Source organism: Amblyomma mixtum, chromosome 3 (assembly GCF_055824585.1).
Source record: "Amblyomma mixtum isolate Tamu chromosome 3, ASM5582458v1, whole genome shotgun sequence".
NCBI classification, from domain to species: Eukaryota; Metazoa; Arthropoda; class Arachnida; order Ixodida; family Ixodidae; genus Amblyomma; species Amblyomma mixtum.
Window position 1 is genome coordinate 40,522,306 of NC_143014.1, and position 22,420 is coordinate 40,544,725.

Below are 22,420 nucleotides of genomic sequence, written 5' to 3' on the forward strand. Positions count from 1 at the left end.
TGAACAAGGTTCTCACGGTGACAAAACATGATATGCAACTTTATTAAGCAGCAGGTACTTTCCATTGAATGTGGTACACGTAATGTCATATTTATGGATGCTTTACAGTTTTTATTCATGTATTATGCTCATAAATGACAGTTTAAACCGGAAACACAGTTTCATCTCCTCAATTAAACAACTGTTGTAGCACTACTTTGATACCTTTGACTAACACTGCTTGCGCAGTGCTGTTATATTCAGCTGACATGAGCATGACATCAGCATTCTGCCACCATGCAAGGCCGACAGTAAAGCATGGTGCAAGTCTTACCATGTACTAGCTGGCACAAAGGAGTTTGCACTGGAACAGCCACAGTCCTCAGTGGATAGCAAAAAGAGATTCAAGCTAGTGCACTTTAGTGAAATGCTAGATTGCAGCATGCCCACTGGCCACTGACAGAGTTCACAGCTTTATGACCAATGTTTTACCGTTTCTGAAGACTGTATGTATGAATTGGTTTTTGTCCTACTTTAGCTTTCACTGCATGCGGCTGGGAGATGCTTATTTATCCTGTTGGCGTGTAGTTCATCCCGTCACACTTTCTAGGATAGCACCCACACGAAAGAGATCAAAGCAGTCACATGTCCAAGTTGAGATCGAATCGAGGATTGTGGACAGCTTGCTTCAGCAGTTACTCCAGCTGAGGCCTTGCAACATGTGCATCACAAACAACTAGGGCAGAAATAAGCCCGCACTGCCAGAATTGCAACCAGTTGCAAGTATGCATACGGCCAGGAGTTGCACAGCCCCGCTGCAAATGTTTGGTTTATAGCTGCAGTGAATTTATAATACGGGTTTTGTTTCATAATTGTAATTTGAGATGTATCGATAAAGAATTTTCCACCCATAGATTGTCTCTCTATATGCCAGCAGCCTCTTTTTTTTTTTTTTAAATGACTGCTCGCAGTCATATTACCCACTAGTTAAGATGGACTCCAGTGGCCTCCAAGATATCAACCTCAGAGGCCATAGCTGCTATCTCAGAGGCCATGGCTGAACAGGGGGCACAAAACGTGATGGCACTGTGCCAGTGTTGCACACATTCCGTCTCTGACCTGTCAAGACATGCAGCTCTGATGGTGCTTGATATCACTTCCTGTGCACTGCCACAGAGGCAGTCTGTCTCAGCCAAAGGTATAAGTAATGCAGTAATAAATTTGAAATAGACAGCAATTCCCACACAGCTAGTGTGTTGGAGTAATTAAACGGTGCAGTTATGGAATACAAAAAAAAAAATGCCTACAGCAGTGTTCTTTCATAGTTCACTGGTGCACAGCTACAACTTTCATCAGAATGATTAAACAGCAATGAGAAATGTGTTCCTTGTTTACACAACATATACTCCCCTTTTTTTTTTTTTTAATGGGTTATGCCAGCAGTGAAAAGCTCTGCACACTACAAAATGTCGATGTTTCGACACTTGGAGTACATGAAATGTGTGTGCAGCTCTACTGACTGCATCACAGCGATGTGTCGTCCTCAACAAGGGTGGCCACATCACAAATGCCACTGCAGCATCATGGCTGTGGCACTAGTGAAGATGAGGCAAGGAGAGCATCACCCTTTAAGCAGACACTGCTTGGGCGTTTTCAACTGCTTACCTGCTTGCACATCCCACCTTGTGAAATGCATTCAAGATTTCACACACTAGACAGAAAGTTGTCAAAATACATATTCTCAAAGCTTGTTGGCACATGAACAGCTCCATTGATTACTTAAATGCAGGGCTAAATACATGCAGCTTTTCCCATACACCTTTGCAATGGCAATGGTAAAGTGGCAGTGAGTTCGCAGCCAAATTGAAATGGGCCCAAGAAGGTGGAGAATACTGGGGAAACTGAGCAATAATGCAGTTGACCAAGCAAGCACACAGGAACTGACACATCTCACACAAATGCCCACATAGTACAGACACACTAGAACAATGCCCATAGAAGCCTTCTATGGTCAATCTACTACTGTTCTTGAGACGTCAATGTAGTAACAATGCATATTCAAGAGCTGAATGCAACCTTTGGCAAGACGTACATTATCTGGCTGGCAACAAAGCCATTTAACTATATACACAGCCTGCTAGACCTGTAGCACTGCTGGGGACAAATAAATGAAATTGCACAGAATAAGAAAACAACAAAAGAAACGGGGCCTCTACAAAGTGTTTTTATTTCAAACACGATGCAGCGTGTAGACGGGCATGTGTTAAGACTAGCCCATCTACACTGAAGCCCAATTACTATGACCACACATTTCATGACCAACCTCGCTGGGTATAATGATATATTACTGTTTGGTAAATGGGCTTTACTTCAATATGCACTTGCTTTGGGAGCACTTTTTAACTGACAACATAGTGGGTTACATGGCTCGCTGCAGTGCAGGTGTGACAAAGAAGTGCTTTGATTTGGGCAATAATCACCTACAGTGCAGCCTACTTACAAATGTGTTGCAGCTTCACTGACAACTACTGACAAGTTGGTGAGTGGCCATGAAATGTCTGTGTTGGCCAAAACTAAATCCACACAGCACAAAGCAGTCGCACACTTAATGCAAAACACCTTTATTTAAGCTTATCGTGCTGCACTGTGAAAGCTCGCAAATTTGGGGTGAGGCGCAACCCTCTGCGTGATTTCATCTCAACACTACAGAACCGGAAACTCTGCATTCATTGCACTGTTTTATGACATGATGATTCCCCAAACTGACGAATGTGACAGGCCCAGCTAGTACGCTTCTCGAAGGCATGCTTGCCAAGGCCATTACTTCATTAGTTCAGGAATCATCACATAAGATATGCAGCATGGGATGTTGTTTCCCTGCATGGAGTCGCTGAGAAGCTGACTGCGGCCCTCCAACTAGAGAAGAGAAGCCTTGCTCTCTTGCGCTGTTAGACACACTGATTCTAACTTACAACCCTCCTGTTAAGTCTCTTTAGCTAGCAGTGATAACTCTTCCACTCATTAACAATGTGCAAGTTATTTTCTAAGAAAAAGTAAAAAATTGCAGGACTCCTGGCTGTCAATATGCAAAAAACTATGAATGTAAAATAAGCAATAATAATGCATCCATTCTTTGACTTTATGCACCCAGGAAATGTTGGCTCTTTCTGAAGAATAACAAAAGGTTAAGAATAAGGTGAAGAATAATAAATTGCAGCACTCCTGGCTGACAATATGTAGAAATGCAAACATAAAATAAGCAATGGTAATGCACGCACTTATGTTGTGCATGCATAGAAAAGTTTTTTTTTCTATAACGAAAAGTAAATTGCAGCATTCCTGGCTGTCAATACATATAAACTGTGAATACAAAAGTAATGATAATGCATACACTCTTTACGACCTGTGGGTAGGCATAGGCTTCTTTTAAAGTAAGTTACAACACTCCTGGCTGTAAACATGTAGAAACTGTGAATGTGAAAGATTACTCGGGGTAAACTGCCACCTTTTGACCTGCACTCAATTCATTGCAACTGCTCTTCTAATGCACCTTTTTGCATGTGTCACTGAAAGTTCGCCTCACCCACAGCGGTGGAAACTGCATGTAAAGGAAGCTTCCGGTTCTGAAGCGCCGAGATCACGCCGACCCCGCAGCCCCCCTCTCAACTGGAGATGGGAGCACACCGGACCGAAGATATATCACAGATAGGTGTGGTGTCAGCAGCTCGACTCCGAGTGGTACCAGCCGTCAAGCTGCTCATGCGGCAAGCTGGCATGAGACACGGCACGCAGCAGCTCGCGGTTCTGGTTGAACACCTGCCAGTAGCTCGCCTCCAGATGCCTCCGGAACTGGATGGCTTGGTCGCGCTCGTGTTGCCAATGCTGACGCTCCTCCTCGATGCCCTGCAAGGCAAGCTGCAGTTGGCGCCGGCAGTGCTGAAGCTCGAGCCGCAGCAGGCGCGCTTCGTCGCCGCCGTTGTCATTGCCTGCTAGACGGGAATCCTCCATGAGCGTGGTCAGCTCGGCCACCTCGCTGTCCAGCTGAGGCGTGTCCAGCCAGGATACCTGGAGCGCCCCTACGCTGGCCACCTCCACCGTGCCGCCAGGCGCCGCTGGGCTCCCGTCCTGCACGCCATGATTCTGCCTTCAAAAATGCGCCGCTTCAGTCTGCCTCGCATTGCAGCGACAGTGGGAGTCATTCCTACTTCTCCCGGTCGGAAAGAAAGGAGCACAAGGGGAAGGCGCGGAGGAGGAGGGGACATGTGGCAGCGATGTTCCCGAACGGCGGCGCCCGCTCACCTCTAAAGCCCCCCAAACTCACCTCCGGTGGCGCCACGCGTGACTTGCAATTGTGCGCTTGCGCAAGAGGCCGCCGCAGTGATAAACGGTGAAACGAGGTCGTGGAAGGAGGCGCGTCGCGCTCGCGATGCTGCACGTATGCGGCAGGGCAGAACCCGTGCACGCGCTGCGCGACGAGATCTCCAAGTCCGTGCCCACACATAGCACTCACTGTAAACCTTCCATAACAAGTAAACAATCGTCGTACAGTTATGAGTGGCGTATCGCCGTAACGGTAACCATTCTGTGAGCCAGCCAGCTCTGATCACTGCTCTCACTTATGTTCTTTTTATTTTTTTTAGTGCGAAAGCACTCATACGCTCACCAACACCGACCATGAATCTTGTCTCGATCTTCCTGACGCCGTCGCCTAGCAACAGCAACGCCATGTTATAATCAGCTTTAAAAAAAAATCAAATAAATATCCACGACTGGGAGCCCGCGGCAGCGCGAGCAGAGCTTCGCAGGCCGCTGCGCGAGAGCGCTAGGCTATCGCCGCAATCTTTTGAAGCGAAAGCTTCACTACGGGACAACGTGCTTCGATCGCCGGGTGCCTAGTTTTCACCTTCAAATGACCTTGAGCTTCGAAAGCAAAGAAAAGGCGCATAACTGGCCCCCTGGGACAGTGGACACCTTAGTCGCGCTTTAAACTATGAAACCATTGGAGGGGGAGCTTGCAAAGCAAAGGAAAGGCGCATAACTGCCCTCTTGGAACAGTGGACACCTCAGCTGAGGGCTGCATGCGTTGGCATTGAGAACGTTGTGGTAGAAACGTGACACTAAAGTCATAAGCCGTCGGCGTTCATTGGCGTTGGCGTTGACAACGTTTTACACTCCGATGATTTTAAGGAGAGGAAGTGCGCATAACTGGCTCTCTTGGTCAGTGGATGCCTTAATCGCGATTACAAGTACGTGGGGTGGTGAGAGAGAGATGTGGGGTGCATGCGTTAGCAATGACAACATTGTGGCAGACACGCGGCACTGCTGCAATAGGCCGCAGCGTTCACTGGGTGAGCAAACTCTCGTGATCAACCATTAACTGCCACCGGCCAGGGTAGGTGGGTGCGCTGCCTATCCAGTGTCCGGAACGCACGCAACGTTGCAGACTCCAAGCCGCTTATAGTTGCCCGATACGCCATAGCTTTCGCTCTCTAACCAGGTTCAGCAGTAGCTGAACCGCAGCTAATTTTTCTTTATTGCATGGAAGTAAGCCGAGCACGCCTTGTGTTAAACTGCAACACACACTCGCGCTGTGTATTGCGCATCGTCATCTTCACCAACTTCTATATGTGGCGCGAACAGATCAGCCTAACCTGAATCTAATATCGTCGCCAGACGTGCTGACGGCCCATTAAAGCAAAAGCAGGTTACTTAATTAGGTACCGCAGTGGCCATACAGGAACGAAGCTTTCTGAATTAGATCTTCAACACATGGTGAACCCTGACAGTGGCACAACGCAATGACACACTGCGCCCGACGCATCGGTCTCCACCGTCGCGTTTGATAAGACCGAATAGGCATTCCCCTGAACGCAGCGCGAAAGCTGTGAAAGCCGAAACGAGGCACAGCGGACACTACAGTCAGACGCAACTCAAGAATGAAGGGGCAAATGAGGCCTTCAAGCCAACAGCGTCGGCCGATTTTCATGACCTCACGATTAATCCGCGTTCAACCCCCTGTGTCTAGGGTGACAGGGGCGCGTACTAACCGCGGATTAATCGCGACGTCATGAGAATCGGCCGACGCTGTTGGATGGAGGACCTCCTTTGAGGAGCCGCTTCGTGCTGACAGTGCCGCGGTACACGAAGGCAGCAAACGAATTAACTAATGGCAGCCCGATTTCAGGGAGAGACACGGGCTCCTCGGTAAACTGTTCGGCGCAAAATGACAGCCTACGGAATCAGTTGCGGCAACACAATGCACGTCGCGCCGCCACTCCGAAGACTGCAGTTTTCAGCCCACAACATCGGCACAGATGGTGTAATGATGCGCTATCGTTGCCGCGGACGGCCGGCCAGAGCCGACACGGGGCGATAGAGCAGCGCCGAGTTTTCCTGGAGGGCCGAAAGGCAAACAAGCGAGTGCCCGCGATAAATGAGCGCGAGCCCTCGTGTCTGAGGAGCCGGCTTATTTACGCTAACACTTGTGCGCGCCAGACGCTGAAAGGAGGCACGAAAGTAGACAGCACCCAGAGATACCGCGCCCTGCACCTTGAGCTCACCCCGCGCGAAGGACAGTGGAGGCAATGTTTGTTTACACGAGGCCTGCTCGATATACCCGAAGCCACGCTACTGCTGCCACCGTCCCGAGAGGGTCGCAGGCGCCATGTGGCGCCCTCACAAAAAACTGCGGAGAGAGTGAGAAGGCAATGCATGTTGACCAAAAGACATTCCGGTCGGCTACTCTGCAGCATGACTAGAATTAAGGCGATAGCGTTCGGCTACGGCGACCAAGGTTGCAGGACCGCAGCAGACGTGTGCAGCGCGGCGCCCGTGTGTTGTGCAATAACGCGCGTAGAAGAACCCCAGGTGTTCTAAAATAACCAGGAGTCCTTCAATACGGCGTTCCTCACAGTCCACGTGTCGCTATGGCACGTTAAACCCTTCAATTCCCGAAAATGAACATGGCGGTAGTCTAAAGATAGCTGCCGCTACTGCATAGCGCGACCAGCGAGTAATTCCAGTGTTTGTTCCTTCCTATACAACGCGCCCAACGCGGCCTTCAAGCGCAGCACCACGGTGACGCACGACACCGCCCACAGGCGACGAAACAGAGCTGCCATCGAACGGCACCGCCGCGCGCGAGGCGGGCGCCGTCGAGCAGCGAACAAGTATATGTTCGGCTCACTCGAGCAAAACGGAGATAGTATACTTGGAAGGAGGACGAAGGTGATCAGCGTAGGCTAGTGTGGCGGAGTTACTGTAAACGACTGATTCTTCGCGAGCTATTTCCAGAATGCGGTTAAAGTCGCAGTTTACGAATGTTTCGCGCGCACTAAATTTCGCGAAGCCGGAGTGGCAGACCCCTTAGTGCTCCCTGCCTTTTCATAGGACAGTTTCTAGCTGCGATATGCTGCGCGACTACGACAGGCATTGAAGCAACGGCAATGTGCAGCGGGCGCAGAACCCCATTCACGCAACTTGGCTCACTCAGGGACGCAAAGGTGATGGCAAAATGTCTAAGCAATCGTGAACTCCGGCTTGCAGCGTTCGTTCCCACCAAATACACGTGAAAGACAAGGACAATGCACTCTTCTGACTTCAACGCGATAGCGCTAAAGCCAGCGTTAAAGGCCGCGTTACGCGGAAAATCCGGCGTTGGCATTGTCGGCGTTATCTGCGCTGTGAGCGATAAAGAGGGTGGCGTAGTGTGGCCCTGGCAGCCACCCCTAGAGAAACAACCTAGATCACGTGACCTTGTGGGGTGGTCACAACCTGCCCACCGGATTGTGAGCAAACTTACCACCCAGTTAAATTAATCGTTGATCGCGAGAGGTTGCTCGGGAAGAGCAACTTGGGTCACACAAGACACCAATGGCAGCACCTGCCACAGAAGGGCAGTGGCGCATCGCTTGACCGCTGCACCACTGCCCAAGGGGTGTTGTGAGGGAGAACGACTCATTTACGCTATCGCGTCATATCCTTAGGTGAAGCTTCAGTGTCCCCCCCCCCCCCCCCCTTCACCAGGTTTTTTTTTTTTGTTTGTTTCGCCAAGTCAGAAGTGGACATTTGTCCACACTATTGGCGGGATCAATTTTTCTGCGAGATGTAGGCGAGTTGCAAAACACGCGAATATAGATCGTTTACATCATGAACTTCGTTTTTCTACTGCCCGACCTGCGCAACGCGCCTCCGTTGGCTGTTATCAGCAAGTCTTTCCGTTTGCACCTGAAGGCGGCTGTCACAACCCGACACAGTGGCTCAGTGGCTTTAGCGTTCGGCTGCTGATCCCAACGTCGCGGGTTCGATCCCGGCCGCGGCGGCCGTATTTCGATGGGGGCGAAATACAAAAACACCTGTGTGCTGCGCGATGTAAGAGCACGTTAAAGAACCCCAGGTAGTCTAAATTGATCCGGAGCCCTCCGCTACGGCGTCACTCATAAACAGCCCCCCGCGATGTCCGGCTAGCAGGTCATTAACCGGGACATCGTGAAAACCAGTGCATGCCACTCGCTGGAGGGCCTCCTTTGAGAGGCATTTGCCGCTCAAACTCGGGGAGAGCTCAGCCTGCTGACCAATAACCAACCATTTTCATATCACCGTGCAACGACAACTGGCAGCGTATTTGCATTTTCCCTCCATCAAAATTCGGCTCCCAACCTTGGGTTCAGCCGAGCACCACAGCCACTAAGCTACCGCGGTTTCTGTCACAGGTCGCAACACGCAGGTCGAACAAGGCCCGACTCCATTTACACTGTTACAGCACCAAGATCGCCATTCCTGCAAGCCTGTTGCAACACAATCGACCAACCCTATAGGCTATATGGCCTTGTGAGAACTGGGGAGGAAACACACATTCTCTCACTTTCACTAGCCACTTTCTTCTTACTTCTTTGCCCCACGCCGCCTAATCAGGCGTCAGAATGGAAAGTTAACGCGCGGGGAAGCCAATTTTCCCTTTCAATACGCGCGCACACACAGACAACCATGAAATCTGCTATTTTGGTTTCAGACAGTACATCGGAAGTAAAGTGCATTTTCTTGCAAACCAGACTGCACCGTCACAAGTTGGCGTGCACTGCTTAGTTTAATCTATCACTAGCAATGCGCATGCAAGGCAGCTACTGCAAAGCAGACTAGTTTCAATTACGAATCAGCAAAAATTGTTCTCAAGGCGGATGGCCAAAACAGCCGCTCAACAACGGTACATGATTTAGCAACCTTCTGTTCTTTGGTAACCAGCCGATTGGAGACAATGCATGTCCGAGGAAAAGCTGCACTCGGAGCTCCTGTAAAATGTGCACTGCTTCAAAACACCAGTACCCCTTGCTCGCGTTGCCTTGCTCGCGTTGCCTTCCTCCTCCACAGGCGCCCGCTCGCGTAAATGTCATGAGACCCCGAGCTCTCACCTGTCCGGTGGGCAAGTCGCGCTGCAGGTGCAGCCTCTCCTCGTAGTGGTCGCGCAGGTCCTCAAGGCGCCGGCGCCAGAGCTGCTCCTTCTCTTCGTAGACCTGGATGATGGCCTGCTCGTTGCGCTCCAGCGTCTGGCGCAGGTGCGCGATCTCGGCGTCTTTCTCGCGCAGCTGGGCCTCGAGCTCGGCCACGCCGGAATCACTGGGCGACGGGGCCTCCTCCTCTTCCTCGGCCAACAGCGCCGCCGAGCTGTGGCCAGAATCGAGCACGTCGAGCATGGCTGAGCCGCCGCCGTCGCTGGAGGCGCGCGACGGGGCCCGTTCCTTGCAATCGAAGTGCGGCATGGAGTGGTGGAACGGAGGCACCTTGCAGCAGGCCGGGTGGAAGGCCGTGCGCGTCGCCGACGCCCGCGGCTGGCGCTCCAGCAGCGGCGCCGAGTGGTGGCCCGAGGGACGCTGCTCGGCGAGCAGCAGCCGCTCCTCGTGCAGCGTCAGCACCGAGCCGCTGCTCGAGCAGCCGTCGTCGGTCTCCCCACCGGCCCAGTGCACCGCCCGGAAGGCCACGGGCCGCACCACCGCCGGGTTCTGCGGTTCCCAACGGCATGTCAAGGCAACACGGGACGAGACAAGGCGCCGAACTCTTTGAATATGATACCAAGCAACGCAAAACTAGCCACACGGGTCTCAGGCTAGCTGAACCAAACGGGGACTCTTCTGTCCAAATATATGGTTCCGATAAGAAAAGAAAAGGAAGAACACTGCCGGCCACCGTAACTGTCTCGCTCATGGCAGACACCGGAAAGGGAAGTGAAGGAATACCAATTATTGCAAGTTGAATGGGCGATGACGTACGGGAAGACCCATCGGCATGCAGCGCATACAAAATATGAACATATAGCACAAAATGGTCACAGTGCCCGACTGGTTACCGAAGGTGCGTCCAGCACACACTGATCATTTATGAGTGGTTACCCGCACTAGAGTAGTCGGAAGGTAGCGTCAGATTGCTTCCAAGTTCTGATACCTGACGTGAGCATTCCTACCTTAAATACCCGCCTCACAGCAAGCGCCCTGACGTGCTAACTCGACGCGGGTGAACGAAATTGACCACTAGGCCCCCTTGGCGATTTGGCATGCGGCAGGTACTCACCGCGGCGACCAGCACTCCACTGACGGGAAGCAGGCGAGGCGGCGAGGCCGTCATGTCCTCACCATCCATGGGCGACGAGACGCGGACACCCTGGAAAGGAGCAGCAGCGGGTCATCACCAGGGGCAGCAGATCTCGAAGACACATGGCTGGCCACCGCACCGCACCGAGCCCGGACGGCGGCGGCCCGCGGAGACGCAACAACAAAGCCGGAGACAGCATGTCGCTGCCAGACGCGCCCCATATTTTTCTGGCTGCTGCTGCTGCACTTTCGCCGCCGCCGCCAAACTCGTTCTTCGAGTTCCCCGGCAGACGTCGCTCCAAGGCCAAAGGGCAGCTGCTACCCGCCGGAAACACTCCCCCCCCCCCCCCCCCCCCCCCCCCTGGCTCGTCATGTGCGGCCACTTCCTAGTCTGGCGGCGGCCAGCGGTGACCGCCCGCGGTTGTCCCTCCGGCGAAGGAGAAATCGCGACCAGTTCCGCGCTTCTGCTGAGTGGGTCGCCGCTGGGCGCGGTCATCCCCGCGCGGCTAATGACTGGCTGCTGGGATTCGGCGTCCTCAGCAGCCAAAGCGCGGCCCGCCAGCTGGCGATGACGGCGTTCTGCGAGGGCTTCCCCTAATTCGCTCCTGGGGCAAGTGCCCGGCCGCCCTTCTGAGGAGGGTGCATCGGAGAAAAGGGGGTCTCGGCCACAACCACGCGACTGCCAAAAGCGTGACCGGGCCGCCCCCGCCTTTGCGCGCCATTGTCAGACCGACGACGGCCACGCCTGGCTTCGCTGCGGCCCTGCAACAATGGCGGGTGCCGCCCGTGCGGCCCGCTATTCAGCGGGCACTCGCCCGCGGAGGCCATGCAAATCACGGCGGATCAGCGCGCGCGCCCGACCTGCAGATTTCATCGCGCTCATTGCGAAAATACCTCGCTGCGCTCGCTCGACGGCTTCACCGCTGCGAAGATGGGGTGATCGCCACTCTTTCCAGGCTTTCATCGTCCACTCGGATGATGCGCCGCAGCCTAGAGATCGAGAGCGACCGCACGTACCCAGTTGCCGAGCGCAATCGCGGGGCGCAAGACGCCACGGTTGCGCTGCAGCCGTTAATTCGGCCCGCGCAGAAAGGGGAAAAGGCGGCGCTGTAGAACAAAGCACCAGTGCAGAAGACCTCGCGCCTTCGGAGCCGAATAAAAGGGCAGACAGAGCGCCTATCCTCTGTGTCACCAGTCGCTTCCTTGCAAGAACAGTGAGGCCACATACGAGTTCAGAGAAACCAGATTTCTTGCGACAACAAATGACGGCACTTGGAAACAGCCGGGAGGCAGCAACGAGATCATTCGTTAATAATGTTTCATAATATTTCCAAAATACGAAATCTCTTCAGTCGAGTAATCGTTCCGCACTGGCTACTGTTTTCGATATGCGTGGTATGCATTGCAGAAGCACAAGGGGGGGGGGGGGGGGGGGGGGGGGGGGGGGAACCTGCAGCCAAGCAGCGATAGTGAAAAAAAAAAGTGCCGATGGGATCCGAACCCACACCCTCTGAATGTCGCGTCGGTGCTCTACCAACTGAGCAACGGCGGTGGCTGCCCAATACTCTGTTTTCGGGGGTATTTATGCTGCGTGTAACCTAACCTTGAAAGTGTTCACAAACACATACACATGAATTTTGGCTACATCGTGCAAAAATACATGCGCTTTTGAAAGCATGCAGGCAAAACAACCCCTCCAGTGCTCGTGACTAGTCGAAATAGCCAAATTTTGTCGAGCCACAGCACCAAGCGTAATCGCGTTTTCGAAATTCTAAACACTGATATGCCTATTACTAACGACGGCTACAAATCTAATCGCAACCAGGCGCCTATCGTAATAGAATTTGGTTAATCACTTTACTAGTTAACATGATTCGCCTGTATTTTGACGTCCGCCAACACTAGTATTACTATGCCGCCAAAGGCCCCTCTTTACCTCAGAAACCCAGTTTTTAAAAACTAGTCATCTGTGTCCCTGAAACATCTAACATATGCAGTCAGACCCGTCCCTCATCGAGATGGTGCCCACTACTCATGCCATCATGTCCTTTTCCCAACTACCTCGTACTTCTTCAGAAACAATTATCACATATTCCACGGCGGCCACTCGCTTGCTCCTGCGCCGGCAAATTCCCTCCGACCTCAAAGAAGGCCTCGCCGAAGCTCGGCACTCACTGGCCCCGTCCTCAGTCACCATACGGTGGGCCTGCAGTGACCACAGGAAATGAGCTACCTCATCAGCTATATAGCCCGCGATTTCTCATCCGGGCACCTGTAATCCCTTCGCAAGGCAACATGGGATGAGAGGTTATGGCCTACAAACGCACATTTATAAAACACTACCAACAACTTAAAATTTCATCCCAACATCTACCGCGTTCCCATCGACTTCCTAAAGGGCAACTGCACCACTTTTTTTGAGAATTCTGCGATATTCTAGGATTTAAACCTATACAGGCTGTAGGTAAAGCATGCCAAGTGTTTTTGCGGTAGCATTTAAAATAGTGACGTAATCGACGATTGAATTTCAGGCTTCGCCTCAAAGCACCGCAGGAGTGCGGGGAAGCTCTGTGTGACGTCACGGAAGGTAAGATTTCAAATTACTGCTGCCGTCAACCACACTCTGCCATGCCCCGTTGGATGCTGCCAAACACTCGGCGGTCTTTGCCTTCGGTGGCGTTGGTTTTTTCCTTTCAAAGTCTGTTTATGCGTTGGAAATGCACCTGTAAATTCGATGACGTGATCACGCGCCCCCCACTTGGCGCTGTGCGCTGCGGAGAAACTTGAAGACCGTCGCGATTTTAATCAACGATAACGTCATCACTTCAAATGCTAACCCAAAAGGACTTCGCATGCTTTACTAACATTCGACCCCTTTAAGCTCGTCGATTTCTGAAACCTACGCGCAGTTACCCTTTAACGTTGATTAAGCACATATCGTAAAATTCACTCTGATCACGCCTGACCCTCCTGTCCTGCCCACACTTGTAGGGGGCAGAATCACTGTGAAAGAACCAATAAATAGCGTCGCGCCGGAGAAATAGCGGACAAACCCTGTGCATAAACTTTTCTCTCTTTTCGAAGAGGACGCACAGCGGCTGGAACGGTGCGGTCGTCAAAAACCCAGTACCAACGCCCCGCACCGACAGCATACCGACTAAAGCCCCTCCATAGCATTTCCATGCCGACAGCTTGTTGGCGGCTAGGGGAGGGCATTCCACCCAGCTCTTCTTTACGGCTGCCGCGGATGCGCTCAGACAAGAAGGGGGGACTGGAACCCGGTCCGCCATTCAGGAACACGTGGTCTACATATTCATCTCGAGACGAGCCACCCGTTTGCAGTCCAGGGTGTTTTTCATTTAGTTGAGAGCTTGGTAAGTGATCATGGAAGACAGTTGGGCTAGTTGGTGTGAATTCGTTAGTGACTGCGACATCGCAACTAGCGTGGAAAGGACAGCGACAAAAGGAACCGACGGAAGTGAAACCGCGTTCACATTTCATCCGTCCAAAAGTTTGCCTAAGCCAGACGCGTCGCATCAACGGCCCTCTGTAAGCATCATTTTCGGTAGGTGGTTGCCAGGGTAAACAGCTCGCGTCATGCAGCGATTTTTTTGGTCGGCAGAACCAAAACACCACAAGCATAACGTTCAACGGCCGCTGCGATAGTCCGTGTCACACCGGAGCGATACCTGTGTCACACGCGCACTGTTAGAGGTGGCATCAATCACATACCGAAGTAATGACATTCGCCATATGACTCACTCGCCCACGCTTCCCCCCCCCCCCCCCCTTGTTCAGGTAGAACAACAGATTCATTTCGCTTGAACGAATAACTTGTTTCTGAATTTCATTCATACGAGCGCAAGGGCCCCGCGTCGCAGAAAAGTCGTCGTCGGTGCCGTGAGCGAAAATTCCACAAAAAAAAAAAAAATCCCCCGAGAAACAACCTAGGGGACAGGAGGGCCACCTAGGTCATGTGACCCACCATGGGACAATTAAAATAAGGATTGGTCGCGAGAGGTTGCTCAGGAAGAGAAACCTGGGTCTCACAGGTCTCACCGGTGGCGCATCGCTTAACCGCTGCACCACTGCGCCGGGAGTGGTACGAGGACTCCCGGGGATATACATAAACGTAGAGAATCACCAGTTCCGCATATATAGGCATCCACCCATTGACACTACCGCGTCATACACTAAACTGTCTCCGCTAGTTTCTAAATTGTAAACTGCGGGGTTCACCGTCACATGGGCTATGAGGGAAGCCATAGTGGAGGGCTCCGGATTAATTCTCGCCACCTGGAGTTCTTTCATGTGCGCTGACGTGGATGGATAGAAGACAGGAGCGTCCCCTTCGAAACGGGGTGGTGGCAACTGCCACCATGCTCGGCTCTTTATCTTTATTTATCTGTGTCACAAATTCGTCCCAAAATTCGCCATTTTTTCTTAAATACGTTCCCGGTCCAACACCTCTACCTCGCACAGCACGCGGGCGCCATCTGCGTTTCGCCTGCATCGAAACGCGACCATGGCTACCTTTTCTACTTACCAAGTGAAAACAACGCCGTTGTCTGCAAAATAATTTTAATGTTACATTTAAGTGACACATTGATTGATTGATTGATTGATTGATTGATTGATTGATTGATTGATTGATTGATTGATTGATTGATTGATTGATTGATTGACACTCTGAGCTATGAGGCATGCCGTAATAGGGGTCTGCCGATTTCTCAACTCGTCTTGGGTTTTACGCGGGTCGTTTTTTAGGCGAAAATTTTCCTTCCGGGCATCGACGTATCCCATCTGGACTTGTGGCACTGGCGGCGAATATAAGGTAAAAAAAGAAAACTTACGGCAATCAGCCCTTCAAGGTCTTTTTTTTTTTTCTGTCCGCATGGAACGGGCGCAAGTTGTGCTGTCTGCACCGCCGCTGAGTCAGTCTCCGACAGAAAAAGGAATATCGTTTCTGACGCACTCTGTTGCAAGTTGCGCCTATTACAAATTCAAAGCCACATTCTCCTCTGCTGCCTTCTTTCATTCACACAAACGACACCCCAGAGGCGCGGCTACTTCAACGGCGGTCCTTTTATTTGCGCGGCATAAGTGATTGGCATATTTGCACCATCGAAAGAGAAGGGCACTCTTGCGGCTGAAAAAGGCGCGCGGTCAGGATTCAATTCCCTCCACGCGTCATTTTTTTCCACCTGGACCGAGGACATTTTCTCCTCTCGGCATAACGGCGCACTTCTCGGGAAGGCGGCATGCGTCTATCGGTCGGCGGCGACGAAATCGACGCCGCCGTTCGCTGGCGCGTTCAGCGTCGACGCAGCGCCCACACAGACACCGTCTGTCAAGAGAAAAAAAAAAAGGCCAAAGGGAAATGAGGCTACATCCATCACTTGATCGTCAGTGCAACTGGACGTCACGGACAGCCCGTCGGCAGCGGTGTTGCTGGAGTATACAAATCAACAACGCGAACTGGTAGTTTCGCCAACAACCAGGACCGACATCAACGCCACTATGACATTCCACTAACGATGCAGCCCCTTTTTATACCGACAAGCGCGGCACCGATCCTCAGGCGACACGACCTTTACAGTTTGCGCTCGCACAACGAAGGGAATTCGCCTGCGTCACCACAATTTGTCGTCGCTGTATAGACTGATGAAGGCAGCGGCCCAGCGGCGCTTAATGACGGTCGGTGGCCACCACTCGTGCCCCGGTGGTGCTTCCGGGAAACAAAAGCGGGGAGCCGGAAGGGCCCAGACACTTGGCCAGAATTTTCTACCTCTTCCCACGGCGGCCGCAACGACCTGCTGCTCGTTCTCCGCTCATGCCGGCACTTTCTTTTCTTTGTCCCGAACGGTTTCCTCTCCACAGCGCAGGGAGCGCTTTTTTATTCGCTTCCAGCGCGGTCCCTTTTCGCGTGGGCCCGGTTTCACATGTTGGCCAAAAAGCGCGCCAAAAGAGAAACGAACTAAACCCTTTCTCAGTTTCCTCGACTGCATTCGGTGAAATTATTTAACGGCACTTTCCTCCCTACACAGCCGCGCTCGAGCGGCCGCAGGTATATTTGAGGAAGAAGTGGGCACGCTCCCAGAGTAGCCATATAGTTGTGACCTCCGCATGCGTGCGAAGTGCGCTATTGCAGAATTACAGGCCTGACGCGGCCAGGAAGTTTCTGCCACAAGATGCGCGCCTCACAGAAAAGACAGAAAAAAAAAACGGGCAGAGAAGCGTCGTCGTCTTCCGGCCATCGTTTGCCGCTCGCCCGATGATGTCCTCAACGGGTCAAACGCTTGCGGTTACAACAATGCGTTCCCAGCGGGGCCGATGCGGGTGCGGCGTCGGGGGCGCGGACGTTAGCGCGCTCAATTGAGGCGTCCCTCGGCGGGCCGCGACCTGCGCCGCGAACGCTGACACGCGCTCGAATCGAATGAGCGCCCGTGTCTCCGGGACCCAATCGGCGTCCAGCGCCCCGGGGAAGCGCGGCGGTGCGCGGGGCACGTCACTCATACGCTCCCGGCGCCGCGCTGGTGGCTGTCCGAATTCACCCAAAGCTCTATTCGATTACGCAGCCGGTCGAGCGCCTGTCGACGACCACGGGGAGGATGGAAACGCCCTTGCGAGCACTACCCGTTGCGTGCTGCGCGAAGTTACTAATGTTCGCCTTGGATGGCTGCCAATAACAGAGGCCAAACTCGTACGCGATCGAAATGGAATGAAATTGTAAACAAAAACAAGAATGGGGGAAAAACAGAAAAAGTAAAAAATGGCAGGCAAAACAGAAACAGCAAAATTAAAACAAAAACGCCAAACAAAACAAACGATAATATAAAAATAAAAGCTAAAAATTCAATATATATATATATATATATATATGCGCGCGCGACAGATGACGGCCCGCAAGTCGCCACCGCTGCGCTCCTGCCCAGTCCACGCTCACTTTGGAGTATTTACACGATGCGCTGCGGATCACGTGGCTCCGCGTCGCTAATTTCCGCGGCTCCCACCCCCTCCGCGAGCACAGATTCGCGACACGGCGTCGGGTAGGGTACCGTTAGTAACGTGGTCCTTGTGCGACCAGCCACGCAGAAAAGGCTCGCGCTTCAACACCTCGCTGCGCCCGAGTGCAAAATGGAGGAGGCGACGCATCTTTCCTTCCAAGAGTGAAGAGGCCGCTCCGAAAGGACCTCCCCGCCCAAAGTGCGCCGCCTGCCGTTGACTTGCGACCGCTCTGTGAGGAACTGCCAGGCGAACTACGCACCCCGGAGTCTTTTTCTCTCAGCAACGACGACGCAGCTCTTGCGCCTCAGGCAGCTCGAAGCAGCGCGCTAGACGACTAGACCAGCGACACGGGAGGCCGGGGCTCGGTCAAAGGCAGCCCCTTCTTTTTTCCGACACGCGGCCAGGTGCCGCGCTTTCGTGCCCGCGGGGAAAAAAACTCGCCCTCCGGCGCTGTCAGAGAGAGGCGCGGACGATCGAGTCACGGTGCGCGAAGCGCCGCGGCGCGCAGGCCGGGCAATCAGCCGCGTTCGGACACAATCGCCGGGCGCCGGAAATGGCCGGCACGGAGGCGGCCACTCCAACCTTGGGGCCGGCAGCCGTGACGGCCGTCCATTAAGAACGTCTTGCCGGGCGGCCAGGGTCAAAACCCGGCGGAGCGAGCGAAACTGATAGCCCGTCTCTGGTGCTCGGGCCGCTTTTAGATGCCGCCCCGACGTCGCCAACCACCGCATAACGAAGCGAACGCGCGGCTATATTCGGGGCGACTCTCGCGCGGAGAAAGGGCTCTGCACCCCGGCATCGAGCCGATCGAGACACGCCCGGGAGAGGACCTCTCCTCGCGAGGGATTCGAACCGCCCACTGCTCAACGCCCGGCGGCCACGCACAGACTACTAATATCTGCGCAACAAGGAATGCTTCAATCGAAACAGAGAAAACAGCTTTAATTTCCCTGAAGACACCCATGTTGACAAAGAGAAGCTTCAAAGGCACCGGGTCCGTTCAATCGTCAGCCAGGAAAGCATGCAGGCGGTCTACAGAACACAAAGAGAGATGATGTGTTGCAGGTCACAGACCTCAGGGAAGTTTCTTTTTCCCTGTACCGCCGTGGTCGCCAAACTGACGTATAGCTAACCGTGGCAAACCCATTGCAGTGGGGAGAATACGCGAGAACTCGCCTCAAGCGCGTTTTCGCGTCCCACGAGGCGAAGTCCTGCTCGAAGCCGGTGCACAGACGCTTTCTTCCAAGCACAAATTAGAGTTCGTCAAAGAAAATTAAGCTCCTCTCGGTCCGACAGTGCTGAAGAATGAAAACAAGGTTTGGGGGGAAAGGAAATGGCGCAGTAATCATAATTCATAACTCGGTTTCGAGAATCACGGTTACTCCGGCATTTCCTGCTGATATCAATTTATTTATTTATTTAGTCCTCAAATGCTCCTGGGCAGTGGTCTTACATGAGGGGTGGGGTTTTGGTTTTACACGAGGAGAACAAAATTTTCAATGGTGGTCCTGAAATTCGTCGCACATGGGGTGGTGTACCGCTTCTTCAGGCACATCATTCCGGTCTTTTGATGTACGCGTGTATACACAGGCTGCTCTTCTGGACCAAGTTTGATTAGCGAGAAGAAAACCGTGCGAATGTAAGCTGGTGCGCCAACAGCATAGTAGCGACGGTAGTAGCAGCACCGGCAGCAGCGATAGTAATGGCAGTAGTGAACACGTACGAAAACAGAACGATCTGTTACCCGTGTACTCACGTACACACCGGCTGCCGCCGAGAACGCAGCTGCTGTCGTGAGAGCACGCGGCTCCCGGTAGTGGAAGCCGTCACGTCAGGAGCAGAGGGAGGTCGCCCCCAGCGCGCGACAGCAATCCGAGAGGAAATCCCAGGGAGGCGCGCTTCCCCAGGGCGCGATTCCGCTTGGCACGCTCTCAAGTGCCATGCCTGCGCGAGAGACGGCTCCGGTGCACGCGCCGTGCTACAAGACAGGCGTAGGAGACACACGCTTCCCGCGATTCTAAATTGCACCTGGAGCTTAGGAAAGACCAAAAAATGCAAGGCAAAGAAGCTGCTACATAGGAGGATACGCAGACTCTCCGAAAGACCCAAGATTCGTGCGACAAACGGCGAATACGGCACGGGGAACCAAGTTGGGAATGTCATTTTGAGTTAAAGGTCACCAGCTACTTGGCCGGAAATGCCCGCCGTGATCCCCGTGACCACCAGCAGCCCCTCAGGGGCGCTCCTTCGATCCCGCCACCGGCTTCATTACGCCAACGAGGGACGCGATCCGGGCAGGGAAAAACACGGTGTCGCCGTTACCCCGGCAATCGCGCTCGGCTTTTCTTTGGGCTCTCGCAGGTTGCGCTGATTGGCGCGTCGTCTTCGCTGTATATTATCGCCGACATCGACCAGCCTCGGCAGCGATGAGTAAACGCAGAGCCGGGGCCGCGCCGTTGTTGCCTCCTCCCGGCGCTGGGTGCATCAATTAGCGGGAACAGGGCCCTAAAAGAGGGGAGAGCACCCGGAAAGGGAATCCCTAAATTAATCCATCACCTGGTGACGCCGGGCACGCTTAATCACTTTGCAATCACCGCGAATGTCACCAGGCAGGAAGGCGAGCCGACACGAGAGCACCTCAGCAGCGCACGCCATAACGCTCCCTGCAAGAGCGGCGCATAAAAGGCAACGAGCGCGCGCAATTAGTGAAGCGGAAAGTTAGCCCAAGCCAAGCGACTTTCTTCAGTTTCCGGGGGGGGGGGGGGGGGGGCTACAAAAAGAAAACGCATTGAGGTAATGATCGTGAGTGCTGCGCAGGCAAACACAACGCCGCCAACAGCAGCGGCGGCACCCCTCGAGGACGCGAGGCAGGGTGCGCGGTGCGGAACGGCGGTCCTTCTTTGCACATGGCGCGACCTTCCCCGCGTCGCACGGCGGCCACTCCAGCCTGCGGGCGATACGGCGTTTCCGACTTCCGGCGCTGCTCCACCAGGAGAAGGCAGCAGCAGCCGGTTCCGCGATCCCCCCGCTTCCGCCGATGCGGGCCGCCGATTGCGACGCCGACCCGAGCGGCAGACACCCCTCTCACGTATGCGCGCCAGATAAGGTGTCCCCCCTCGAGGACCGATTCCTTTCTCAGCGGTGAATTTCCTTTTTCTCTTAAACTGCCTGAGCCATGCACGCAACGAGACCGAAGACGTTGCACGCGACATAGAAGAGGCAGTGAAGGACGAATTTAAAATGTGCCGAAGAAAACGAGTCTCGGGAACCCGTCTTCATTCAGCACAGGAGCGGATCCTCGCTCTCACTCGATACGCACCCCAAAGTTCTCCGGACCACGCCCCCGACTGCCGGCAGAGCACACCGAAGAGCACAACTGTACAGCAAAAAAATGAACGCTACGCACACACACGGGAGCGAGTGAAGCGCGGAAATGCATGCGCGTTTTGCTCCCACGCACGCCGGACCGAAGAGCAGCGGAATCCTCGGAATGCGCCCGCTGCGGAGCGCCAGCGAGACGACGCTGCGCGACCCTCCGAATCGCGGCATTCGTGCACGATCGACCCCCTGGCCAGTTGGCGGCGCAGAGCGAACAACACACCGCGGCGGCCAGAACCGCAGTGTCCGTTTCCGCAAACGCACGCGATATGCGTGAAACGGGATTTTCCGGACTAAGCAGCGGGCGCAAGCCGCCTGACCGACGTCAAGTTCTCCATTGGCGCGTGCTTCTATGCGTGGGAACAGTAATCGATTACCGCCGGATATCAATGAACGGGCCTTTTCGCCGACCCCGCCGATAGAAGCCGAAATACTCGGCCTCTTTTTTTACTAACTGGATCCTCCTCGCAGTTGCGGGACGGATAAAGAAACGAAGCCAGGCAGCGACGCCACGCACAAAAACAGCGCGCTGCTCTGTTTTCTTAGGCAGGCAGCGCCCGCGGGGCACGGCCAACACCAGCCCATCAATCTTGGAAACTCATTCTTTTAACGAACAAAGCTTTCGGCGTTTCCTTTGCGCGCCCCCGTGGCCACGGGCAGAGAAACTAAATGAAACCTTTTACCGAGATTGACTGTTTCAAGACCGGCAACAAAGGAGGCCGGGCCAATCGGGGCGCCTTCCATCCCCTTTCATCCCCGTTCTCTCTTTTTCTTTTTCTCTCTCTCTCGGGCGAAGATGCAAGCCTCACCGGAAGGCGCCAGCAGCAAAACTGCTCGCAAGTCGGAATTCGGGTCCATTTGGCGTCCCCACTTTGCGCGTACACGATGCATCAGTTCTAATTCGATTTATTCGCGTCTGCATCCGTAAACCGTATTACATTCACTTCGCACAGGCCGCTGGCGCTTTGAGCAACTCGGGGCGGCGGGGGAGAGACAAGTGCCCTTTATCGCGGGTCCCACTGGAGGCGGTAATCTGACATTTCAGCCCCCCCCCCCCCCCCCCCCCCCCCCCTGCGCACGAGGAAGGGAGGACGCTGTGTCTCTGAGAAGAGTCAGCGCGCCGTGTGACCGGGTCCGGAGGCCATTGTGTAGCGCCTCTCCGGCAGTCCCCTGCTGCTTGCTGCATACACTTAGCATACTGATCGAGCCGTCGACTCGGACCCGCCAGTGCACATCTGTTGCCGCCGCCGAGGGCCATTATCTAATAAGCAAGACGGCGGCCTCTCAAGAGCCCATCTTGCCCCCCCTCCCCTCCAGTCCGGCTCTGCCGGCGACGACTTTCACCTTTTAGCGAGAATTTCTACGCCTCGCCGGCAGCCTCTTGAGCCGTCAATTACGCATGATACGCGAGGTAACCAATTTGACGCGCCAACGTGCTAAAAGCGCAGTCGGAGGCGAGCAACTTGCTACTGACG

At 53.9% G+C, this 22,420-nt stretch overlaps 1 protein-coding gene across 7 annotated transcripts in view; it reads right to left on the minus strand.

Moving 5' to 3' along the window:
* Positions 1-18: 18 nt before the first annotated feature.
* The window catches only part of LOC149349830 (uncharacterized), an 80,942-nt gene continuing 58,540 nt past the window's right edge, over positions 19-22,420 (minus strand). For 6 of the 7 annotated variants that reach the window (XM_089578825.1, XM_089578822.1, XM_089578820.1 and 3 more), the window contains 3 exons: positions 10,540-10,629; positions 9,387-9,974; positions 19-4,104 (listed from right to left, as the gene is read on the minus strand). In XM_089578825.1, the coding sequence (XP_089434951.1) occupies positions 3,697-4,104; positions 9,387-9,974; positions 10,540-10,608 (1,065 nt within the window). In that variant the 5' untranslated portion in view covers positions 10,609-10,629 and the 3' untranslated portion in view covers positions 19-3,696. The remainder of the gene's footprint in view (positions 4,105-9,386; positions 9,975-10,539; positions 10,630-22,420) is intronic. The other variant, XM_089578824.1, reaches the window with a different exon arrangement.